The sequence below is a fragment of the Trachemys scripta genome, chromosome 3 (assembly GCF_013100865.1).
Source record: "Trachemys scripta elegans isolate TJP31775 chromosome 3, CAS_Tse_1.0, whole genome shotgun sequence".
Taxonomy (NCBI): domain Eukaryota; kingdom Metazoa; phylum Chordata; order Testudines; family Emydidae; genus Trachemys; species Trachemys scripta.
In genome coordinates this window covers 162,747,954-162,768,648 of record NC_048300.1, presented here as the reverse complement: position 1 = coordinate 162,768,648, position 20,695 = coordinate 162,747,954, and the positions used below count along the sequence as shown (strand labels likewise).

The 20,695-nt window shown below is 37.9% G+C and overlaps 1 protein-coding gene across 1 annotated transcript in view; it reads right to left on the bottom strand.

The window, feature by feature from the left end:
* Positions 1-20,695, bottom strand: part of LOC117875514 (CUB and sushi domain-containing protein 1-like) — a 1,845,931-nt gene that overhangs the window by 281,074 nt on the left and 1,544,162 nt on the right. The window contains exons 31-34 of the mRNA XM_034766897.1: positions 18,719-18,814; positions 13,143-13,346; positions 12,059-12,183; positions 11,257-11,353 (exon numbers count right to left, since the gene is read on the bottom strand). Coding sequence (XP_034622788.1) covers positions 11,257-11,353; positions 12,059-12,183; positions 13,143-13,346; positions 18,719-18,814 — 522 coding nt within the window. The remainder of the gene's footprint in view (positions 1-11,256; positions 11,354-12,058; positions 12,184-13,142; positions 13,347-18,718; positions 18,815-20,695) is intronic.

Below are 20,695 nucleotides of genomic sequence, written 5' to 3'. Positions count from 1 at the left end.
AGACATCTCACTCCTAAAGAGCACAGTCCCCGTCTTTTTAATTTATCTTTGTATGTAAGCTCTTCCATTTTTGTTGCCCTTTTCTGCACCTTTTCCAATTCTATTATATATTTTTTGAGAAGGAGCAAGCAAAACTGCATGCAATATTCAAAGTGTGGACATGCCATGTATTTATATAGTGGCATTATGGTATCTTATTGTCGATCCCTTTCCTAATGATTTCTAACAGTCTGTTAGATTTTTTGACTGCCACTGTACATTGAGCAGATATTTTTACAGAACTATCCACAATGACTCCAAGATCTCTTTCTTCAGTGATATCAGCTAATTTAGATCCCATCAGTTTGAATATGTAGATAGAACTATGTTTTCCAATGTGCATTACATTGAATTTTATCTGCCATTTTTTTACCCGGTTTAATGACATCACTTTGTAACACTTCACAGTCTGCTTTGGATTGCTGGTTGTTTTGTGTTTGTGTGTGCCTGTGTGTGCATGCCCACAATGTGCTCTCAATTGAGCACAGACCTGCACAATAAGAGACTTCAGCCAAGACTCTCAGAGCTGAGGCTGTGTCTTGGTGGGAATATTCCCTTAGCTAGTATGATTATACCATTTACTAGGGAAGCCTCAGTAGGCTTAACCTTAGGGATATTAATGAAGACCTTTTAGTCCATAGGTACAAGTAGGTCATTTGAGAGAATCTCTATTCTGCCTTAATCCCACTATCACAAACCAAGAGATGAAAAATTACACAACTTTTCTTTAATTTTGCAAGCTTTCTTGTTGTTTCATTATTTATTTTCACAAACAGTTGTAAATAGAGCTCGTTGGGAATTTTTTGACAATGTTTTTTTAATTGAAAAATGCTGATTTGTCAAGAATGAAACTTCATGAGAATGGGTCAGTTTTGACAAATCTCTCAACTCAATTAAAAAAAAAAAGTAATTAAATTGTCAAGATGCCCCTAGGGTAACCAGACATCCCGATAAAATCAGGACTGTCCTGATATTTAGTTGTTTGTCCCACGTCTCGACAAATGTATGGTCGGGATGACATTTGTCCCAATATTTTGCTTCGGTGGCGGCACTCCGGCTTTTTTTTTTTTTCTTCAGCAACGTGCCCGCCCACTCCCATGTGTCCCGATATTTTGTTCTTGTCATCTGGTCACCCTAGATGCCCTACATATTCTAAACTAAACATTCTGATCTTCTGGTTCAAGAATTGTGATTATTAGAGTAAAAAAAAATATTTTAAAATGGTCAAAATCTAAACAAAACATTTCAATTGACCTAAACTTTTTTTTAATTTATTTTCATTCATGAAATTTTTCAAGATTTCCACTTTATGTTCCAATTCAGGACGGGATTTTTTTTATTTAAAAAAAATCGTCAAGATTTTTCCAGGAAGGGAAAACAATTTCTTTCCTTAGCTCTACCTGTGAAGTAAGATCCCCATTTGTGCTTAATTCTGACAAGCTTAGTTGAGAGTCTAAGGGATTTTGCTCAAAGTCCTAGCTTGAGAGATTTCCCCTTTTTAGTGGATCTAGGAGACACCTTCATGAAAGATTTTAAGATTTTGTTCTGCTTCTTTAACAGCTGGTTGTGAGCAGTACTTTCACCTCCTGTCCGTCCATAGGGCATGCCCCTACAAGAATGGAGTAGAGCTGTGTGAAGGGGATAGCACATATCCAGGGAGACTGAAAGGACAGTCTGTAGGCATGTATTCTGCAATTCTCCCTAAGGAAAAAAAGACCCACTTCATAACTTTCAATGGGATCCCTGGAGCCTGGATGGGAGAAGTAGTAGGTCCACCTCCCAGGATAGAGAATCTGAATCAGTTCACCTCATGCTGCCTGCTGGTGTGTCCAGGCTGAGTGGGGACCAAACATGCAGAATAAAGAGTGAGGCAGAACCATTGGAGACTAATGGTTCATTGGTATTAGAGAGGTTGCAGGAGACAGCATCTTTCATGGCATGTGAGGCCTTCCAGATAAAAACAGAAGCCGTTTTGTAGCCTTCTCAATCTTCTCAGCATGGACGTTGCCTATGTGCTGGCTGTGAGCAGGAACTTCTTCCTCTGTTTTGCTACGGGAACGGGGGATCTTGCCTTCCCTCAACATTCAGGAAGCTTTTTTCTGCTTGCCCTGTAAGCTGTGTGAATAGAGACCCATGTCTAGGGGAGAAGCAGGGGCTTTAAAAAATCTTACTTCCAGTCCCATGCCTCTGCTTGTTGCTTGTCTCTGTGAAGGAAGCTCCATGTGGCCTGCTCATCTACTCATCTCTATGGACCTTGCCTACATGCCAGCTGCGATCTAACTTCTCTGCAGCTTGCTCAGCATGGACTTCACCCACATGCTTGCTGGGACCTGGGTTCCTGAGGTCTCTGCTATTTCTCAGTGGGGAGGGGAGGAGAGGATCTGTCCTTCCAACCCTCCTCAGAAAGTTGAGTTTAGCAGTTTTGAGAAGTAAAGCCAATGAAGAAACCGAGACACACTTCATTAAAAATATTTAACAAATCCTGTGAGACCTCTGCTACAAAGAGAAAGCTAGAGTCTGCCACACATGCTTCTTGGGGGCAGAGAATTCTGGAGAATCGTTCTGAATCCTAAGGGGCGGTCCAAAGCCCAGGCACAGGGCAAAGGTCTGCCCCCAGTTGCTATGGAGACAGGGAAGGCCCCACTATGAACATTGTCTGACATGGAGAGGACTGAAAAAAAGTATTAGAAAACAGAGGCTACAGATTAGTTTACAATATTGCCGTAGTGCTGCTCTTATTCAATGCAAATTTGCCAGCTTGTCTTACTCCAACAAAACCCTTCAGTATGAAAGGCAAAACAATTCTTCAGGTATTAAGAAAATAGAAAATTACAAGTAAAATTGGAAACATGCAAATCAAATTCCCAGGAATCAAACTAAATGCTACATTGTGCCTCTTAGACAAAGCTCTCCCATTGATCTCCTGATGTGGAACAGCTCTGCACTGTCTGCTACACAAGTCTGTGTAAAGCATACAATCTGAACAAGGGCTGTTTAGTGCACATAATTCCACTCTGTCCATTAGGTACATTGGCCCTTCTGCACACACCCTTTACCAAACTACCCTTTCTCAACAATATTAGTTGTGTATATTTGCTGTAGTAGTGTGATGTAGCCCCTCACAATTCAAGCTAATGGGTATCAGAAAAAGATGGTTAAATAATTTATTCAGCAAATTTAGTCAACCACTGAGTTAGTTAAATATTGCAAATAAATAAAATAATAATAATAATAATAATAATAAAATTTACTAAAAACAGCAATATTCACTGAATAACATAATCGAAGAATATTATTTCTCCAGCTGTAGTCATTAAGCAATCAAACTCCCTCCAATCAGAGAGCATGATTTTCCATTCAAGAGTAGAGTATTTTTACACTTTGTTTGAGACCATTCCATTTCAGTAGAATTGATTAATCTATAAACAAATATTGTAATAGTATCAAACACACACACACACACAAATATTTGCCTGAACTAACAATGACATTTGTTAAACTGGCAAAAGTCATTGCCTGTTTTACAAAACGTCTGCTTTGTCTAATCTCAAAATTTCCTTTTGTTCTGAACTTTCCAGCTGACAGTCTATTCTGTTTGCTTGCATTTCATCTCTATATTAAAACAGCAAACATTTAAAAGGTTGAGAGCCAATCACTTGAAAAAAACAACTGTGGTTTAACAAGTTCCATTTCCAGTTATAATGATGTAACCATCAAGTAATCTGAAAACACTTCAAATTAAAACAAAAAAATTCTCCTTCTTGCTTACATTAATTGAAGAGCTTTTTTCATCCAAAAAATTAAGTTCTGAGTTATCTATATGTTTGCATATGATAAATCTTGCTGCTAAATTCTCAAAATAGATAGTAAAAAGCAACAGAGGGTCCTGTGGCACCTTTGAGACTAACAGAAGTATTGGGAGCATAAGCTTTCATGGGTAAGAACCTCACTTCTTCAGATGCAAGTAATGGAAATCTCTAGAGGCAGGTATAAATCAGTGTGGAGATAACGAGGTTAGTTCAATCAGGGAGGGTGAGGTGCTCTGCTGGCTGAGTTAGAGTTGTTATGGTGCGGTGCGTGGTTTCTGGTGAGAATATGCTTAAGATTGGCAGGTTGTCTGTGGGTGAGGACTGGCCTGCCTCCCAAGGTCTGTGAAAGTGAGGGATCATTGTCCAGGATGGGTTGTAGATCAGTGATGACAATGATCCCTCACTCTAACTCAGGAACCAACCCATGCAACAAACCTCGATGCCAACTCTGCCCACATATCTACACCAGCAACACCAACACAGGACCTAACCAGATCAGCTACAACATCACCGGCTCATTCACCTGCACGTCCACCAATGTTATATATGCCATCATATGCCAGCAATGCCCCTCTGCTATGTACATTGGCCAAACTGGACAGTCACTACGCAAGAGGATAAATGGACACAAGTCAGATATCAGGAATGGCAATATACAAAAACCTGTAGGAGAACACTTCAACCTCCCTGGCCACACAATAGCAGATGTAAAGGTAGCCATCTTACAGCAAAAAAACTTCAGGACCAGACTCCAAAGAAAAACTGCTGAGCTCCAGTTCATTTGCAAATTTGACACCATCAGATCAGGATTAAACAAAGACTGTGAATGGCTATCCAACTATAGAAGCAGTTTCTCCTCCCTTGGTGTTCACACCTCAACTGCTAGCAGAGCACCTCACCCTCCCTGACTGAACTAACCTCGTTATCTCCACACTGATTTATACCTGCCTCTAGAGATTTCCATCACTTGCATCTGAAGAAGTGAGGTTCTTACCCACGAAAGCTTATGCTCCCAATATTTCTGTTAGTCTCAAAGGTGCCACAGGACCCTCTGTTGCTTTTTACAGATTCAGACTAACACGGCTACCCCTCTGAAAATAGATAGTGTATTTTGCTGATTTTTGAAGATAATAGAGTGCCAGTTTCACCACTATGTGAGAAGTGAGACAAAAGAGTATAAAAACTCCATTAATATTAACTACAAACATAATATGTGATTTCTCAATTCTCCTAAATGCCTCAGGGTAGTATAACCTGAGAATTTAGGTTTCAAAAGAACTAGTTACCCCACCAGGGCATCAGCTACCAGCACTCACTGGGAGCAGGGAGGTGAGTAGGTTCAACTGCTCTCTCTTTCTTCCCCAACTCGCATAGGAGAACTGTTACAGGGATCCTTGTGGCTGGCTCTTCCCCTCCCACATGGGGATTCCTCCATACAGACTAGTAATGACAACAGCAGGTCTCTTTTGGCAACATCTTAATGAAAGTCCCTGTTTTCTCCCTCATAGAAGACCATAGAAACACCAACTGGAAAATGTACCTTCACAAAACTTCTTACAGTTTTGTTACCTTGCTACTGTCATCCTCCTGTAAAGCAACATCCCCAGACCAAGGAAAATCATTACTGTAGGTTAAGCAAAAACTTCTAATCCATGCATCAGAGGAGAGAAAGCTGAGATGACAAGTGGACCCTGACAGCTCTAGACAGTTTTGACTTCCAGCCATAATAGATAGTCCAAGATGAAAGAAATAGAAAACCATATCAGGCCTACTCTCTATTTAGCTGTCCAGCTACAAAATCTTTTCCAATGCACTGAGTCGATTTGATTGGTTAAAGGCATCCTGCATTCCAATTGGATATTTTAAACTTTAAACTCTCAGTCTATTCCTCCCAGAAAGACAAAAGGCAAGCAGTCAGCCTGAGATGCTTCACAATGGATTGGAGAATCTCACCTCAAATGTGATGAAAGTGATCCGTGTAGACTGGAAGGCAGGACATATAGAGACCTATAAACAACTGAACACAAGCTGGGGCAATCAACAGCATCTTTGGTCAAGCCTTGTCAGATTTTTCAAATGCCTTCTGTTGCAATAAAGTTAGAGACAATGCATAAAGAAACTCTTGATTTCAATTAATGATGAAAGAGACTGTCAGTCGTGCTGGGTCCTCCAGTCTAACAATGGAGCAGAATCAGATAAAGTTACTGCTTTACTCAGAGGCAAAGAGATTTAGCCTAGGCTCATTCCATCTACAGATAATATAGGAATGAGGCTTTGAGGAACTACTTGTGTTGCTAACTATGAGAAATGTCAAGGAGTCTGTCTTTTTGTTGCTTCCCCATTCCCTGTCAGATGAAGAGTCATTGGATTGAACCGATGATGGGTTCAAGCAAGATAACTTCCTGATATATCTAGCTATTTGTATCTATCCCCTCCTAGGCAATTGTGTCAAATACATCCAACAATCCAAAATAATTCCCTCACATGCTGCAAGGAAATACATAAGATTGCTCTCAAAGGGAAAACTGAAAGGACAGAGGTCTATTGATGTGACTCAAATAAGACTTGTGACATTCATCAAATGTAGTGTTTAGCTAAAAAAATAGTATCAGAAGAAATAGATTTGAAAGTATTCTGAAAACATTGCTTCCTCTGCATATGCTGCTACTGATGATGATAAAAAGGAAGAGGAGGAGACTGGGACTATTGAGTTAATAGTAGGTTCCAAAAATCCCTGACAAGTGCCTCTGAAACCTGAAGGTACAGATATTCTTCTATCCATCAGACTCTGATACTACCAAAGATCTGGCTGTTGTAGTTTTTGAGCTTTTCAAGATATGGATCTGTTTTAACATTAAACAGATCAGAAGCTTCAAAGGAAGGTCTTGACTACAACTGTGGTATGACAGTGAGATTAAAAGATTTTAATCAGGCATGATTGCACAGAGTCACTGCCATCCATACTACCCTAGCAAATTCATTCTGTTCATCATAGGATGCCCTCGAAAATAGCTGGTTTTCAGTCAGCCTTTTTAGTACCTTTGTTTGTATTTCCATCAGATGGCCTAGAGAACTAATAACTTCTCTGCATCAGATAATTACAGTGCGACAAAACTGTCCATCTTTTAATCTTATCATAGGTATTTATATAGGTCCATTTGCTAGCTCTGGTTAGGATGAACTGAGATTGATCGAAGCCATTTGTCTCTTTTATAACCTCAGCTCCAAACAATCTGACTCATAAGGAGGCCCCTGTGTGTATATGGTAACAGTGCTTCACTAAGTGGTTCAAGTTTTAGAATTGGTGCATACTGTCTTACAAGTGGGAAACTGCAAAAGCAGTTGTCAAGTGAGAAGGATAAACTACTTTCTCTTGAGAAGGAAGATTATTATTCATCAATATGTGTCTACAAAAGTTAAACTGAAACTCCAGATGTAAACTCTGAAGACAATGGTACCAAATTCAAGGCATTACCACCAACCTAATACCATAATTGGTAGTATCATAATTGAAAACAACAATTCTCACAATGTGTTTTCTAAAAATGCATCACTTTGGATCAGTAACAAATTCCTTCTAGCAATGTATCAATTATTAATTTGGAGTAATCCAAACAGGAGTTTCAGCTACAATCAAGACTCCAGACATTGCCACAGGTTTTACATTCAACCATAGAACTAACATCCTGCTGCAATATGAACAAAGTTAATTTTCTTTTGTCTTCTTTTAGATGATTCACAGTAGAATATTGAGGAACTCACTTTTTCATCCAGATTTCCCTTGATGATTTACCTAGGACACATGAGATATTTTTGAATATCCTAAACTGAAAAGAGTATTATTCAAGTAGAAGTAGCCCAGATATGTCAAGCTCATTCTTTTTGGAGAGGGACAATTTCCAGTTTTGATTATGGTCTGGTGGCCTGGATATAAACGTAAAAATTAATACAGTCCTCAGTACCTAGCAAATCTTCCATTGATGTCAATGGGAAATTTGCACAAAGATCAAAGTAGAAAACAGCTTTGAAAGAGTAACTAAATGTTTAGCTTTTAATCATCATTATTTGGTCAATACCCTATGGTCACATTCACTATCACTTCGAGGGACAATATGCGCCCCTTCAGGACCACTGCATTTCTGCCCTTTGTTTCTCTTCCTTCCCCATCCTCCTTTCTCTGTCTCTCCCTATTCCTTTCCTTGTGTTTCTCCTCATTCCTTCTCTTCACTTTCTCTATGCAACATATCATCATTAGAGTTTCAACTTAACCCTCCAATGAGGTTATTTAGGGATGAGGGAGTCCAGACCTCAGTCATTATTTCAGGCTGTCTGGAGATTTGAGAAAACAAAGAGAAAATATAACAATTACAGTGTTAAAAGCTCTAAAAAGTTACCCGAAATAGCCTTTCCAAATATTAATAATAATTAATATCTGAAATGCATTTAAACTCTGAAAAGTGACTAACTAAAATAACACCATAACAGGGTCTCCCATAAGCCAGCATTCAACCCTAACCTTAACTCAGTTTCCTTACTCTTCCATTATTAAATAATCACCACAGCTGGTGCACTGGAATTACATTCTTTCCCCATAGTCTGGATGATTAACAGAAATGAATATGTTATCTCAAAACCCTTATATTCCAGCTATCTTCTTCAGGGTCAACAGTCCTTTCTAAGGACTTTTGCTTCTGCCCACACAAAGGTAGGTTCAGTAAAAAACTTTCCCTCTGGCTGGCCTGGAGACCTTCTTTCCTCAGTGCCTTCTGGATCCCTTGCAGGAGCCCTTTACTTCCTTTCTGAACCCTTGTGTTGGAGCTAAGGAGAGTCTGTGCTCCTCTTTGATGAGGCATGCTTTCAGCTTTCCTAGGCAGTCTTGCTGCCCAGCTCCTCTGCACAGGAGCTAAAGAGCATCTCCTTGCTTTATGAAATCTCTCCCTGAACTCTCCTTGCTCACTAAACCCAAGCTGTTCTTTATGTCCTAGAAGGCCAGCTTCCGAATAACAAGTTACCCTACCATGTCACTAACTCCCTTGACTTGGAGACAGAGACTCACCATGCTGATCCTGGCTGAGCCTCAAACCCCTTAAAAGACCAGCTCACTCCGTGACAGACAACTACCTATACCAGATTTCCTCTCCTTTGTGTATTCAGAGTAATTTATATTGATTTTACAAACAAAAGTGATTTTTGTGTGTGTTTGACTCTTGTGAGCCCTGCAGATCCAACATGGCTTTAAGAGACTGAGTTGGATGGGATCATCAGCAGTACTGTGTATGAAATTCTACTCAGTTACACGTGTACAATTGGACAGGTGTTACTGAAGGAATTATTGGAAGACAGTTGAGTTTTATCTGGTTTGCAATACGGTATAGGGGGCAAAATCTGAAGACAATAGGGCTGCACAACAGTTATTGAGAATATAATTATGTCTGCAGAACATTTAGTATCCATGAAGCTACACAAAGAAGGAACTTAGCTTTACCATAAGGTCCCAGGTTGAGTTTGCAATAGCAGATTCCATCACACTCTGCAACATTTTTACTTGGGCCTTCTCTACACAGGAAAGTTTTTTTTCAATATAAGATAGGAATTTAAACTGATATAGCTATATTGGTAAAATCTCCTACGTGGACATACTCAGTCCAATATAAGTGTCTTTTTTTCAGTTTAATTTATGTTGTTTGGCAACGGTTTAAACTAAAGTGAAAATCCCACTTCTATACTGGAATAAGAATGTCCACACGGGGGGTATAACTAAACTTGTATAATAACATTGGCATACATGGTAAAACTTTGTTATGTAGATAACCCCTTGTAAAGTAAGAACATTTAACATATGAGTTATTGAGAAACAATAAACATAAAACTCTCCCAACATCACATTTCACAGAATACTGCATTTTCAGGCAGAACTGAGATCCAGAAACTAAATTTACATTTTTGCATAAAAATAAGTTTCTAGCCCTTGTGGTCAGAACAAAATGTTCCAAATGTGAAGCAACCAATGCAGTGACCAAGTGTCTGACCAAGAGCATGTCTACGATGGAGCTGGAAGCTGTAATAATCTGTGATTCTATGAATCTGCACTGGCTCTGGTTGAGATAGAATTCTAAAAACGGAAGTGTAGCTGCAGCAGCTGAGTGTCAGGATGGGCTAGCTTCCCTGAATATGCACCTATCATCTTGGCTGGGTATGTATTCATAGCAGCTAGCCCCTCCTGCCGCCTGTGTCACCACAGCTACACTCTGTGTTTACTGTGCTAGCTCGATCAGAGATAGTGCAGGTGTATCTGCTCAAACTGGGAATTACACCCCCAGCTCAAAGTGTAGCCATATACACTTAGTCTGAACACAACTTGGAAAAATAGCTGTGTGAAGGGTGAACACCTTGATTTATCTCAATAAGGTCTAACTTTAAATGTAATGATGACAACTGAATTTTCAATATTGTTAACTCTTTCACTCCCAATCATTATAGCTGTGCTTACCCCACAAGCCCAAACGACTTCCCAAACCTCGTAAATTTCAAAAGCCTCAATTGTTTCTACTTAGCTGCTAAAATCATGAACTTTCTTTCTGACTTTTACACTATAGTTAAGAGCTTGCAATATAATATTTTCCAGTGCATTGAAAATTAAACAGTCGGGGAAGCATCAAATACATTGTATTAATATCAAATTAAATAATATAGAGGCTACTATTGTAATAATTGTATTATTCATTTTTCTTATTTAACACAATCTAAACCTTAATTTTAAAACATATATGAAGCTACCACAAAATATCCAGCATGCCCTGGAGTGCTATAGCTATGGCCCACAACAGAGACCAATCTTGCTGCAGAATAGACGAGTCCGGGATATAATTCATCAGTCCATCCTATGTAAGGTGTTTGCTCATGTCGGTGGTACTACAACACATTCCTTCAATAAAAACATTACTTTACGAAAGGGGAGTAATGCCAGAGATGTCTAATATGCTCATGAAACAACAAATGACATGGTTTGTAACATTTCCAGTTTACCAGGTTTTTTTCTGTTCTCTAAAGGTCTAGTGAATTTACATGAATACTGAATGACTTTGTCTCCTCCCCAAAAGGTTGAGTCTAAAAAGGGCAAGTTTAAGCCTGCATTTCCAAAGCAACCTGTATCAGCAGTGGAAGCCCATTTAACATCAGGGCAACATATCTATAGTGGGAGTTGGTAATGATGGGGAAGATTTTCAAAGGCACAAATGGTAGTTAGACACTTTGAAAATCTCCCTAGGTGTAAGTACATTGACAAAATTATACCATTTCAAATTTCTCACCTGAGACTGGAAAGTAGTTTAAAGAAAGCATGGAAGCTTTTCACATATATATTCTGGTCACCATAAAAAGGTTGCATTTAGCCAGACCATATGCTTACCTGAAAAGCTCCCCAGTCGCGGTGTTGTCATATCTCCACCGTCATAGATTTCAAGGGAGTCCCAGTTATGTTCTGTGGCAAAACTTATGACCTGGATCTGTAAAACAAGGCCATTAAGTATTTGTTTTTCAACCCAAATAATTATATTTAAATGAATGCTCTAAAAATAAAGAACAAAACAACATAAGAAACCAAAACCAGACACAAGCAAAATGAAACAAACAAACAAACAAAAAGCCCTGGAATAAAATGTAAATAAAAACAAAACTAAAATAAATTGATTCTTATTCTCCACTTTCTTATATTTTGTATAGTCATCTACACTTGTGCAAAATTGGTGCAAAACATCACCATGTGGGAATAATTTTTTTGCACACACATTGCACAGATATAAATGAGTACACAAGGTGCAAGAAAATGGAAAACCATACTCCAATTATGGCCCCTGTCCTGCAATCAGATCAGCTAGTGTAGACTTCTGCTTCTGTGCAGTGCTCAATTGACATCCATGAAGCTGTAAATGGGAGCAGGATCAGATTGCAGGATTGGGACCTATCTCTGCTATTCTACTCAGTTAAAAAAGAAAGCTGCTAGTGACTACTAGGTTAAATCCATTTTTCTTGCACAATAGAGTGAGCAAAAAAAAAAAAAGAAAGAAAAAGAACAATGAGATTAGAAATTATCCATTGGTAAAAAAAAGAGGGGAAAAACAAAAACAAAAAGCTCTGATTACTCTTTCCTGATTTGGCTGTGGGAGAAGGGGGTTGGGGAGTATTTCATGTTTGGCAGAATATGGACTTGCCTGAATACCTGATCCCTCAGTCACTATGATTTTCCACACACAATTCAAGCTGTTACCATAGGGTTCTGGATAACCAGGTGACAAGATAGTGCCCCTCCGTTCAGTGAAATTCCCATTGCATGGTACTGAAAGACAATATTTTCACAGATTATGTCAAAGCCAAAGACATTTAACTGGACAGAAAAGTAACATTAAATGTACAAATTGATCTAATGAGTATAACTCTCTTTTTATTAAAAGTACATAGATTTTAAGATTTAGTTTGCACTTTGGAATGCAGCTTTCATCTAAATAAAATGTAATCAGGACACTTAAGTGTAAAGTAGCTCTAATATTTGCTTTACCTGGTAAATCATAGTGCAATACTTTAATATATTTATCAATAGCCCAGCATTTCCTCAGATTTCAAGAAAAGACTTCATAGAATAATGGGTCTGTGAAATCAACTCTGCTTAGATCATTATAATTTAAGTATTTGGTGGTTTATTCTACTCTCCATAGAGGCACATAACTCCAGTCGATACCAATGAGATTTATGCACAAAAGACAAGCACCTATTAAATGTAAAAAAAAATTCAAAGTGCTAAACATTATTCCACTAGAGGTTCTTCTGCAAAATGAAGCAAATTAACTGCAACTAACAATATTGTTATTCACTGTAAATTAGAATGGTACTCCTAAAGAGAGAGAGACAGAGAGAAAAAGTGCTATATATCAACAAACATCTGCTAAAAGGGTACCACAAAAATGGTATAATAAATTGGAATTATAGTGATTTTCAGAAAATGAAGTTGTATCCTATACTTCCAACTTTAGAGGTAGTCACACAGATAATAAATATTCAGGAAAACATGCATCACGCTTGTTAATCTAATAGGTTATTATATGAAACATATAACTGCCTACCAACCAGCTGGTACTTAATTATGTTTCATATGAAAAATTGCCCTTTTAAATTGAACATGACCAGTATTAATTAATGGAGAGTGAATATATGTGTTAAACACTATTTTCTGAAACATTTCTTAAATTCTGATTTGGAGACTAGTGTCCCTCAACAGATTACCAAAATGTAATTGCTTACCTATACAGCTTGGTACAGTGTCATTCCACTGAGCTAAAGCATTAGGCACAGACTGACATCGAATAGCTTTTGAGCCTTGCAGCAGATAACCAGGGCTACATTCAAATCGAACAACAGAGCCTGCTGAAAATTCAGACCCAATTCTCCTGCCATATCTGGGTTCTGGAATAGAGCTGCATTGTGTATCACTGGTGCGTGGAACAGCTGCATGAACAGAAAAAGGTGCTGTTACACAAAATGCCAGTCATCGTCTGAGAAATAAATAAATTATATATATATATATATATATAAACACACACACACATACATACTGGCATTATTAATATGGAATTTAACTTTACATAATTCTTGTTGCACTCATGGTACCTTAAAGCCCTTTAAGAATAAGTAGTTGGGTAAAGGCATCACAGTGACTATGTGGACAAACACAGCAGTAATTATATATTAGTCAGTTAACAGTTTGCCTGCAGCCATAGATATCAGATTGCCCCACCCCCTGCCTTTTTTTATTTTTAAATTGGTGGGATACCAGAACTTACCTCTTCTACATCATTTTTTTTTAAATATGGCTGAGATACATTATTTCTAACAAATAATTGAGCTCAACAAACTATAAAACTGATTTATAATTTAAGCACATTTTGAACATTTAAGTACAAAAATTTCAGGTATAGGACGGAGTGTTATAAATGCTAATTTCTACATAAATGCTATTTTTTGCTTGCTAGTTCACCACCATTACAAGTGTCTGTTTGAAGTTACTATTTATTTGGGAGTCTATTTGGTGTGTTGGTTAGCTGGAAATTATAACCTAGTCTAACAAGTGTGGTACTTCAGAGACCATTCTCCTTAGCATACTATTTTCATTTGATTTTTGTAGAAATAATCTTATAATTAATATGTAATTATATGCAACAGAAACTGCCATTTATAAATTAAGACAATATACAAAAATATATACAGGAAAAATAAATGATAGATGCACCATTTGTGCCACCATAGTTATGGCTTGTGTTGTAATAAAATAATTCTACTTAAATTATCCTTTCTGCTGATGAATATGAATTAACCTCTATGTGGCACTCACATTCATGGACTTTGTTTTATCATTACTGTTTCTTCAGCAGATCCACCAGAACTATCAGTTCCAAAAGCAAGACAGTGGACCTAGGTATCAAACTAGGTCTCATGAAATAACAGAGTGAGTACTCCTGGGCCACCAATTTCCACTGGAACCTCATACTAACAAACATGTGGGATGGCAACAAATAATTTTAAAACAGTAAAAGTAACCAAGGTTGAGGGCTAGATTTTGATTTTGGCAGAGCAAGGTGTGTCAGCTGTGCCACATTAGTAGCCTTCCCAGGAGGCGTCATGACTCAGAGACATCTATAAGCCACAATTACTCCATTTTCTCCATTTCCAATTTCAAGTTTATGAATTTACTGCGGGCCTACAGCAGCTGCAACTCACTATACCCCTCTGTCTCACCACATGCTCACACCCAGGCTCATCTCCATGGCCAGTGAATAGAAGGCTGTATGGAGGCAAGAACCCATTCATACATACCTGGATCAGAGGCCCAGGTAGCCTTTGAAGGGACAGAGAGAGTCTTACCTCCTCTTACTCCCTTACGCAGGCTTATACTCGGAATCAGAATCTACCCCTCAGTTATTAAAGTAAAAAGTTAAACTTAAAAAGAAAAATTAAACACGTTAAGGTATAGAGATGCAGTGTCAGAGTACCCAAATAGCCTTAACTCTGCCTTAGAATAACACAGTGCAATAACCATATGATCATGGTTTTTAGTATCTGTGGTCCCTATTTAGATTAAACTGAATTTTCGAAGACTTTGATTTTTTTCTCCCCCCCACTCCACCTTCATGTTGCCACTAAAGGAAACCTTACCATGAAGAAAAAACAAACATTAATCCTAACAAAAATATTTAAAACAGCTATGGTACAATATTTCTGTGAGTTTTACCTATATGGGAAATTTGAAGACTGCATTACTGAGATCAAGAAGAACCAAAAAAAAAAAAAAAAGGCATAAGCCCAGCTGCTAAATTTCTTAAAGGACCTTTTTAAAATATATTCTTATTAAAATATATAAAACACTTCAATTAATTCAAGTATGTACTTGGAGCAAGTAAATGGAGGAGCAAGCACAAGAGCATATTAAAATCCTGTATCGTGGCTTGCTCATCATTCTGCATGTCAGAGGAAAAAGGATCTGTGCTGTCACAGACTGAGCCACATAAAATGTTTTCTGTTGAAATCTCTAACTTGATGTCAAAGCAAGGAAGCAAGCACAGGACATTGACAAAAAATCAGACTAGACCATTCCCAATCTTTTTCATATGTGATTGTTCCCAGCTGCAGATTTCAGCAGGCTTAACCCTAATATTCTAGAAGGCTAACAGTAGGAATTGAATAGATTAGGTACTCATTCAGACCAATATTATACATAATTATTCTGTGAAATATAGGGAAATGTAGCTATCAGAGAAAAGGAAATGAAGAAGAGATAGATGAGACATGTAGAAAAATAAGTTTTTCAGAAAGTGGCACTGCAAAAACCATTAAACCTGAATTCAAAGCCACAAAACTCATCTGTTGCTTGTTAGGACCAGAATTTGAAATATTGCAGGCTATAACCTTCTCTTCCTCCCGCTCTCCTTCTAGCTTTTGCCTATAATGTTGGCAAACTAGAGTTCTCAGACTGTATTACAGAGAAATTCTATTTTCTATAGTAATTATTCTCCATCTTTTGGTAAATGTTTCACACTGCTGTGAAACAAAATTGAAATCAGCCAAGTGGAAAAGTGAACAGGGAATAAGGTCAGCCTGGAATAGAGCGTGATAAATAAAATGACTGACTTTCCAGGCCAGATTAGTGTGTTCATTCAGAGTGTGGATGCTATTCTCCAGTGTATTTATAATGTTCGCAAGCAGGCAGTGCTGGAAATGTGTTCACATATTTCAGAAGAGAGAAAAAAAAATTGAGGTAACCTTTATTAATGTAATTAAATGCCTCAAAGACGTTGCACTAGCAACATTTGTACTAACTTGAGATCCTAATGTATCCATTTATCAAAATGTACACAAAAACAGTATCAGGATTCTCCTGAGATAAGTCATTGTTTGATTCATTTTGTGATGCTGAGGGTAGCATTTACTATTTCTCAAAAACAGTTCCATTCAGTTATTACTACTACTAAATCTGCAGTTCAGTATAATAGACCGAAATGAAGCACAGCATAAGGTATTCCTAGAGACAGATTCTTCTGCAGTAAAATATATGCATATGCTTCATCAAATGAAAGCTTTGTGTTCATTTTAAATTCTTTGAACGGCAACTTGTCACAGACTACAAATAATTAGACAAAGAAGGTGTTTGGGAAAGCACACACATGAAAAAGATTGAAAGCTACAATTCAGATGGAGATAGATGATATGAAGAAATCAACATAAAATCAAAGAGCAATTCTCTCCTTTAAAATTATATAGATTCCTCCTCCCTCCCCTTTATTTTGTGCATGGTCAATTTCAATGACTTCTTTAAATTTATAGAAGTGAGAGACTGACAGCACTAGCTACATCCAGACTATCGTGTGCAAGCATGGTGAAATTAAATATTTCTACACATAAAAGGAATTCTGCCTGTACACATCTGATTTTTAGCATTCCTACTAACTCCAGCTTCTAAAATACTCCTGAGGTGAACTGGTCCTTTACAGCAAATTACTGTATACCAAAGCATGACAGTGTTGTGATTTGGAAAAAAAAAACAAAAGATCAATATGTTCAATAAGAATTAAACTGTGCTCATAATGCTTATTTTGCTTATGACTAACCCTACATTTGAATCCAATTGATTAGAGGTGAAAAACAACTTATTGGCAACATTAACATAAATATGGGGAGTTTCATAAATTTTGACTTTTCACTGACTCGTTACCAAACCTTACCTCACATCTCTCTACTGCTTCCCACAGCTTCCATTGGCCAGGAACGGCGAATCGTGGCCACTGAGAGCTGCGAGCGGCCGAACCTGCGGACGCTCAGGTTAACAAAGCGTCTCATGACCTGACAGGGGCTTACACTGAACAAGCCACAAACCAAGTTTGGGAACCCCTGTTCTACACTATTGTTATGAGGTGGGTTAAAATCTCATTGAAAATGATATATGAACATGCCCTTCATTTAAGATAGTTGTAAGAGACAGTTAAGGGGCTACACCTCAAACAAAACACAAAGCCCAGAACCTAGCATCATGTGGGTAGAGGGTTCCACTAGACATTGTTCTGATCAGGTATATGTGTTTATCTGTGGGTATGGCAAAAATTTAACTGGAGGGGGAACAGACAAGAAAGAAAGCCAAGCACCAGCCTGGAAGCACAGTGTGTGATACTGGAGAAGTCTAAAGGAAGGTTCTAAGTCTACTGCTGCCTAAGGAGGCCTGGGGCTGTAGGGAAAGAACATATGGCCTGTTTCCCTTTGCTCCTGTGGGATATACAGTTTTAACACAAGTCTGTAATCTGCCTCCTCCTATCTTCAGCAATACAAAGGTCTAGACCTGGTGTACACTAGAAAATTAGGTTATCAATACTATGTCACTTAGAGGTTTAAAATATTCACACCCCTGAATGGTATTGTTAAGATGACCTAAGACCCATCTAGATGGTGTTTGGTTGACGGAAGAATTCTAGCATCAATCTAGCTACCACCTCTTGGGGAGGTGGATTACCTACGCCAACAGAACACCTCCTGTCGGCATAGGTAGTATCTACACTGAAGCACTACAGCAGCTGTAGCATTTTAAGTGTATATAAGACACAGAGTTCCAGTCCAAATATAAGACATCTCTGACAATCTTTGCTCAACACTGAACTTCTAACAGTTATAAGATAACAAATCCTCATGTTCATAGTCAGGAAAAATTCCCACTAGTTTTAATAGAAGTTTCACTTAATTAAGGGTAACAGGATTATATTTTAAATGCAGTAGCTAAAGAGTGATGGATGTGAGACATAGGCAAATTTCTGATTCTCACTTGTCTAGTACAATGGCTCTATACAACTACCGAATACAAAATAAACACAGAAATAATACTCAAGTCTACATGTCAGGCAATAAAAATATGAGGTTAATTGTAGTTTCATCCAATTTGTGGATTATTATGCTTATCATCTTTACACATAAAGATGATAGCACCACCAAACACACAACAGAAAGAGAGAGAGAGAGAGAACCTCTCTGACTTGTTAAAAATAACCAGCTGCTGAGCAGTTTTTCAACAACACATTTATTCCACACTACAGAGGTGCCATAATAGGCCAGACCCTCAGTGAAGTCAATGGACTTTAAACCAGTTAAAACCAGCTGAGAATCTGTCCCAATATGTCCATGAACAGTCTGTTCCACACTGTATATCGAAATTATTCCAGCTAAAAGAATCCTATAAACATCTTGTGATCTAATAAACATTTCAATCCAGTCATGTAGATGAGATTGGCACTATTGAGTCTGTCAACATTTTAGAAACGGGATGAAGTAAAAACCAAGAGATTTACCTTGGTAGACAAAATGGAAACCTCTGGCAGATGCCCCACTCTTTGCACTGAACCGCATCAATATCTGATTGGATGAAGCTAAAGGCAATGTCTCACCTACATATGAAGAAGGGAAAGAAAAGGAAGAGAGAGAATGGAAAAATTGAAATAAAGATTGGAAAGATGAGAGTATTTTAGATTTTAATAAAATATCCTGTTAAAAAAACCTGATAGACAATACTACATTTTTCTTCTTTTTTCCTTCCATGTTTTAGCATAAAAAATTCTGCAAATCATATTTAACAACATTAAATTTGGCATTGGAGGTATACAGAAATAATCATCAAACAGAAACATTTTGTGATGTACAATTATATTATTTATAAACTTTCTGATATTTACTGAAGCTGTTGGGATTAGAGCTGTAATAAATTGCTTGCCTGGGAGTCTGTTACCCTTTTGGGCCAGTGTCATTTGAAGAGTTTTTGCCAGAGTTTATCTGTGACTGACAGCTTTAGCTTGCATTCCAAAATGCATTAAACAATTAAAAGGCTTTCAAAAGAGCCCTAGGGTCTCTCTCTATAAAGATAGAATATATAATTTAAAAACAAAACAAAACTAAAACTAAAATGAGAGAAAATAGGTCCTTGACTCTCTTTTTGAAGTGAATCTTTCTCTGTTTCTGTGAAATATTTAACATACTACATGAGTAACATTAGATTATTAAATAGCTCTTCTAAAAGCAATTCAATTTAAAATAATATTAGCTCATCACTTGGCATATTTCTGTATGTCCTCTCCTCAAGGCAAGCTTTGCAAACCTGGAAGGCTAACTTAAGAAATCATGAAGAAACTTAAAATATTTACTCTGATTTTGCTAAATGCATATCAAAATTCAGATTTCCAACTTCCTATTGTATTTTGTATTTCTGCAATTTTGGCATGCACAGTTTACCACTCTGGATTATGACAAAGGTGTGCTTACTGTTTAGCACAGGGGTTCTCAAACTGGGGGTCGGGACACCTCAGGGGGTCGTGAGTTTATTACATGGGGAGTCGCGAGCTGTCAGCCTCCACCCCAAACCACGCTTTGCATCCAGCATTTATAAGGTGCTACGTGTTTTTAATTTATAAGGGGGGTCACACTCAGAGGCTTGCTATGTGAAAGGGGTCACCGGTACAAAAGTTTGAGAACTACTGGTTTAGCAGCATAACTCTAGAGAAACTACTGAAATTAATGAAGATGTGATGAGGAGAGGCTGAGGGAACTGGGATTGTTTAATCTGCAGAAAAGAAGAATGAGGGGGGATTTGATAGCTCCTTTCAACTACCTGAAATGGGGCTTCCAAAGAGGATGGATCTAGACTGTTCTCAGTGGTACCAGACGACAGAACAAGGAGTAATGGTCTCAAGTTGCAGTGAGGGAGGTTTAGGTTGGATATTAGGAAAAACTGTTTCACTAGGAGGGTGGTGAAGCACTGGAATGGGTTACCTAGGGAGGTGGTGGAATCTCCTTCCTTAGAGGTTTTTAAGGTCAGGCTTGACAAAGCCCTGGCTGGGATGATTTAGTTGGGGATTGGTCCTTCTTTGAGCAAGGGGCTGGACTAGATGACCTCCGGAGGTCCCTTCCAACCCTGATATTCTATGATTCTATTATTTACTCTGGTTTAAATGAGCTGACTCAATAGGTCTCATGCGTCTCGCACTCACATCAATTACACACTGTTGTAACTCTAATGACTTCTATGGAGATCCTCCTGATATACATCACCGTAAATGAAATATGAACCTGGCATATTAAATCTCTTCTGAAGTTGTCATGGAACAATAAGGAAAAACTGCAAGTTTTTTGCCCTTCAATCATTTTCTAAAGGCTTGTGGGGAAATATAGATGTTGGTCTTCATTTTACGTATATATGTATGATGCAGCAAAATGGGATGTTTAGATAATATTCTCTCTTTTACCTTGACAATTAAAAATCAAACAATATTTTGTTG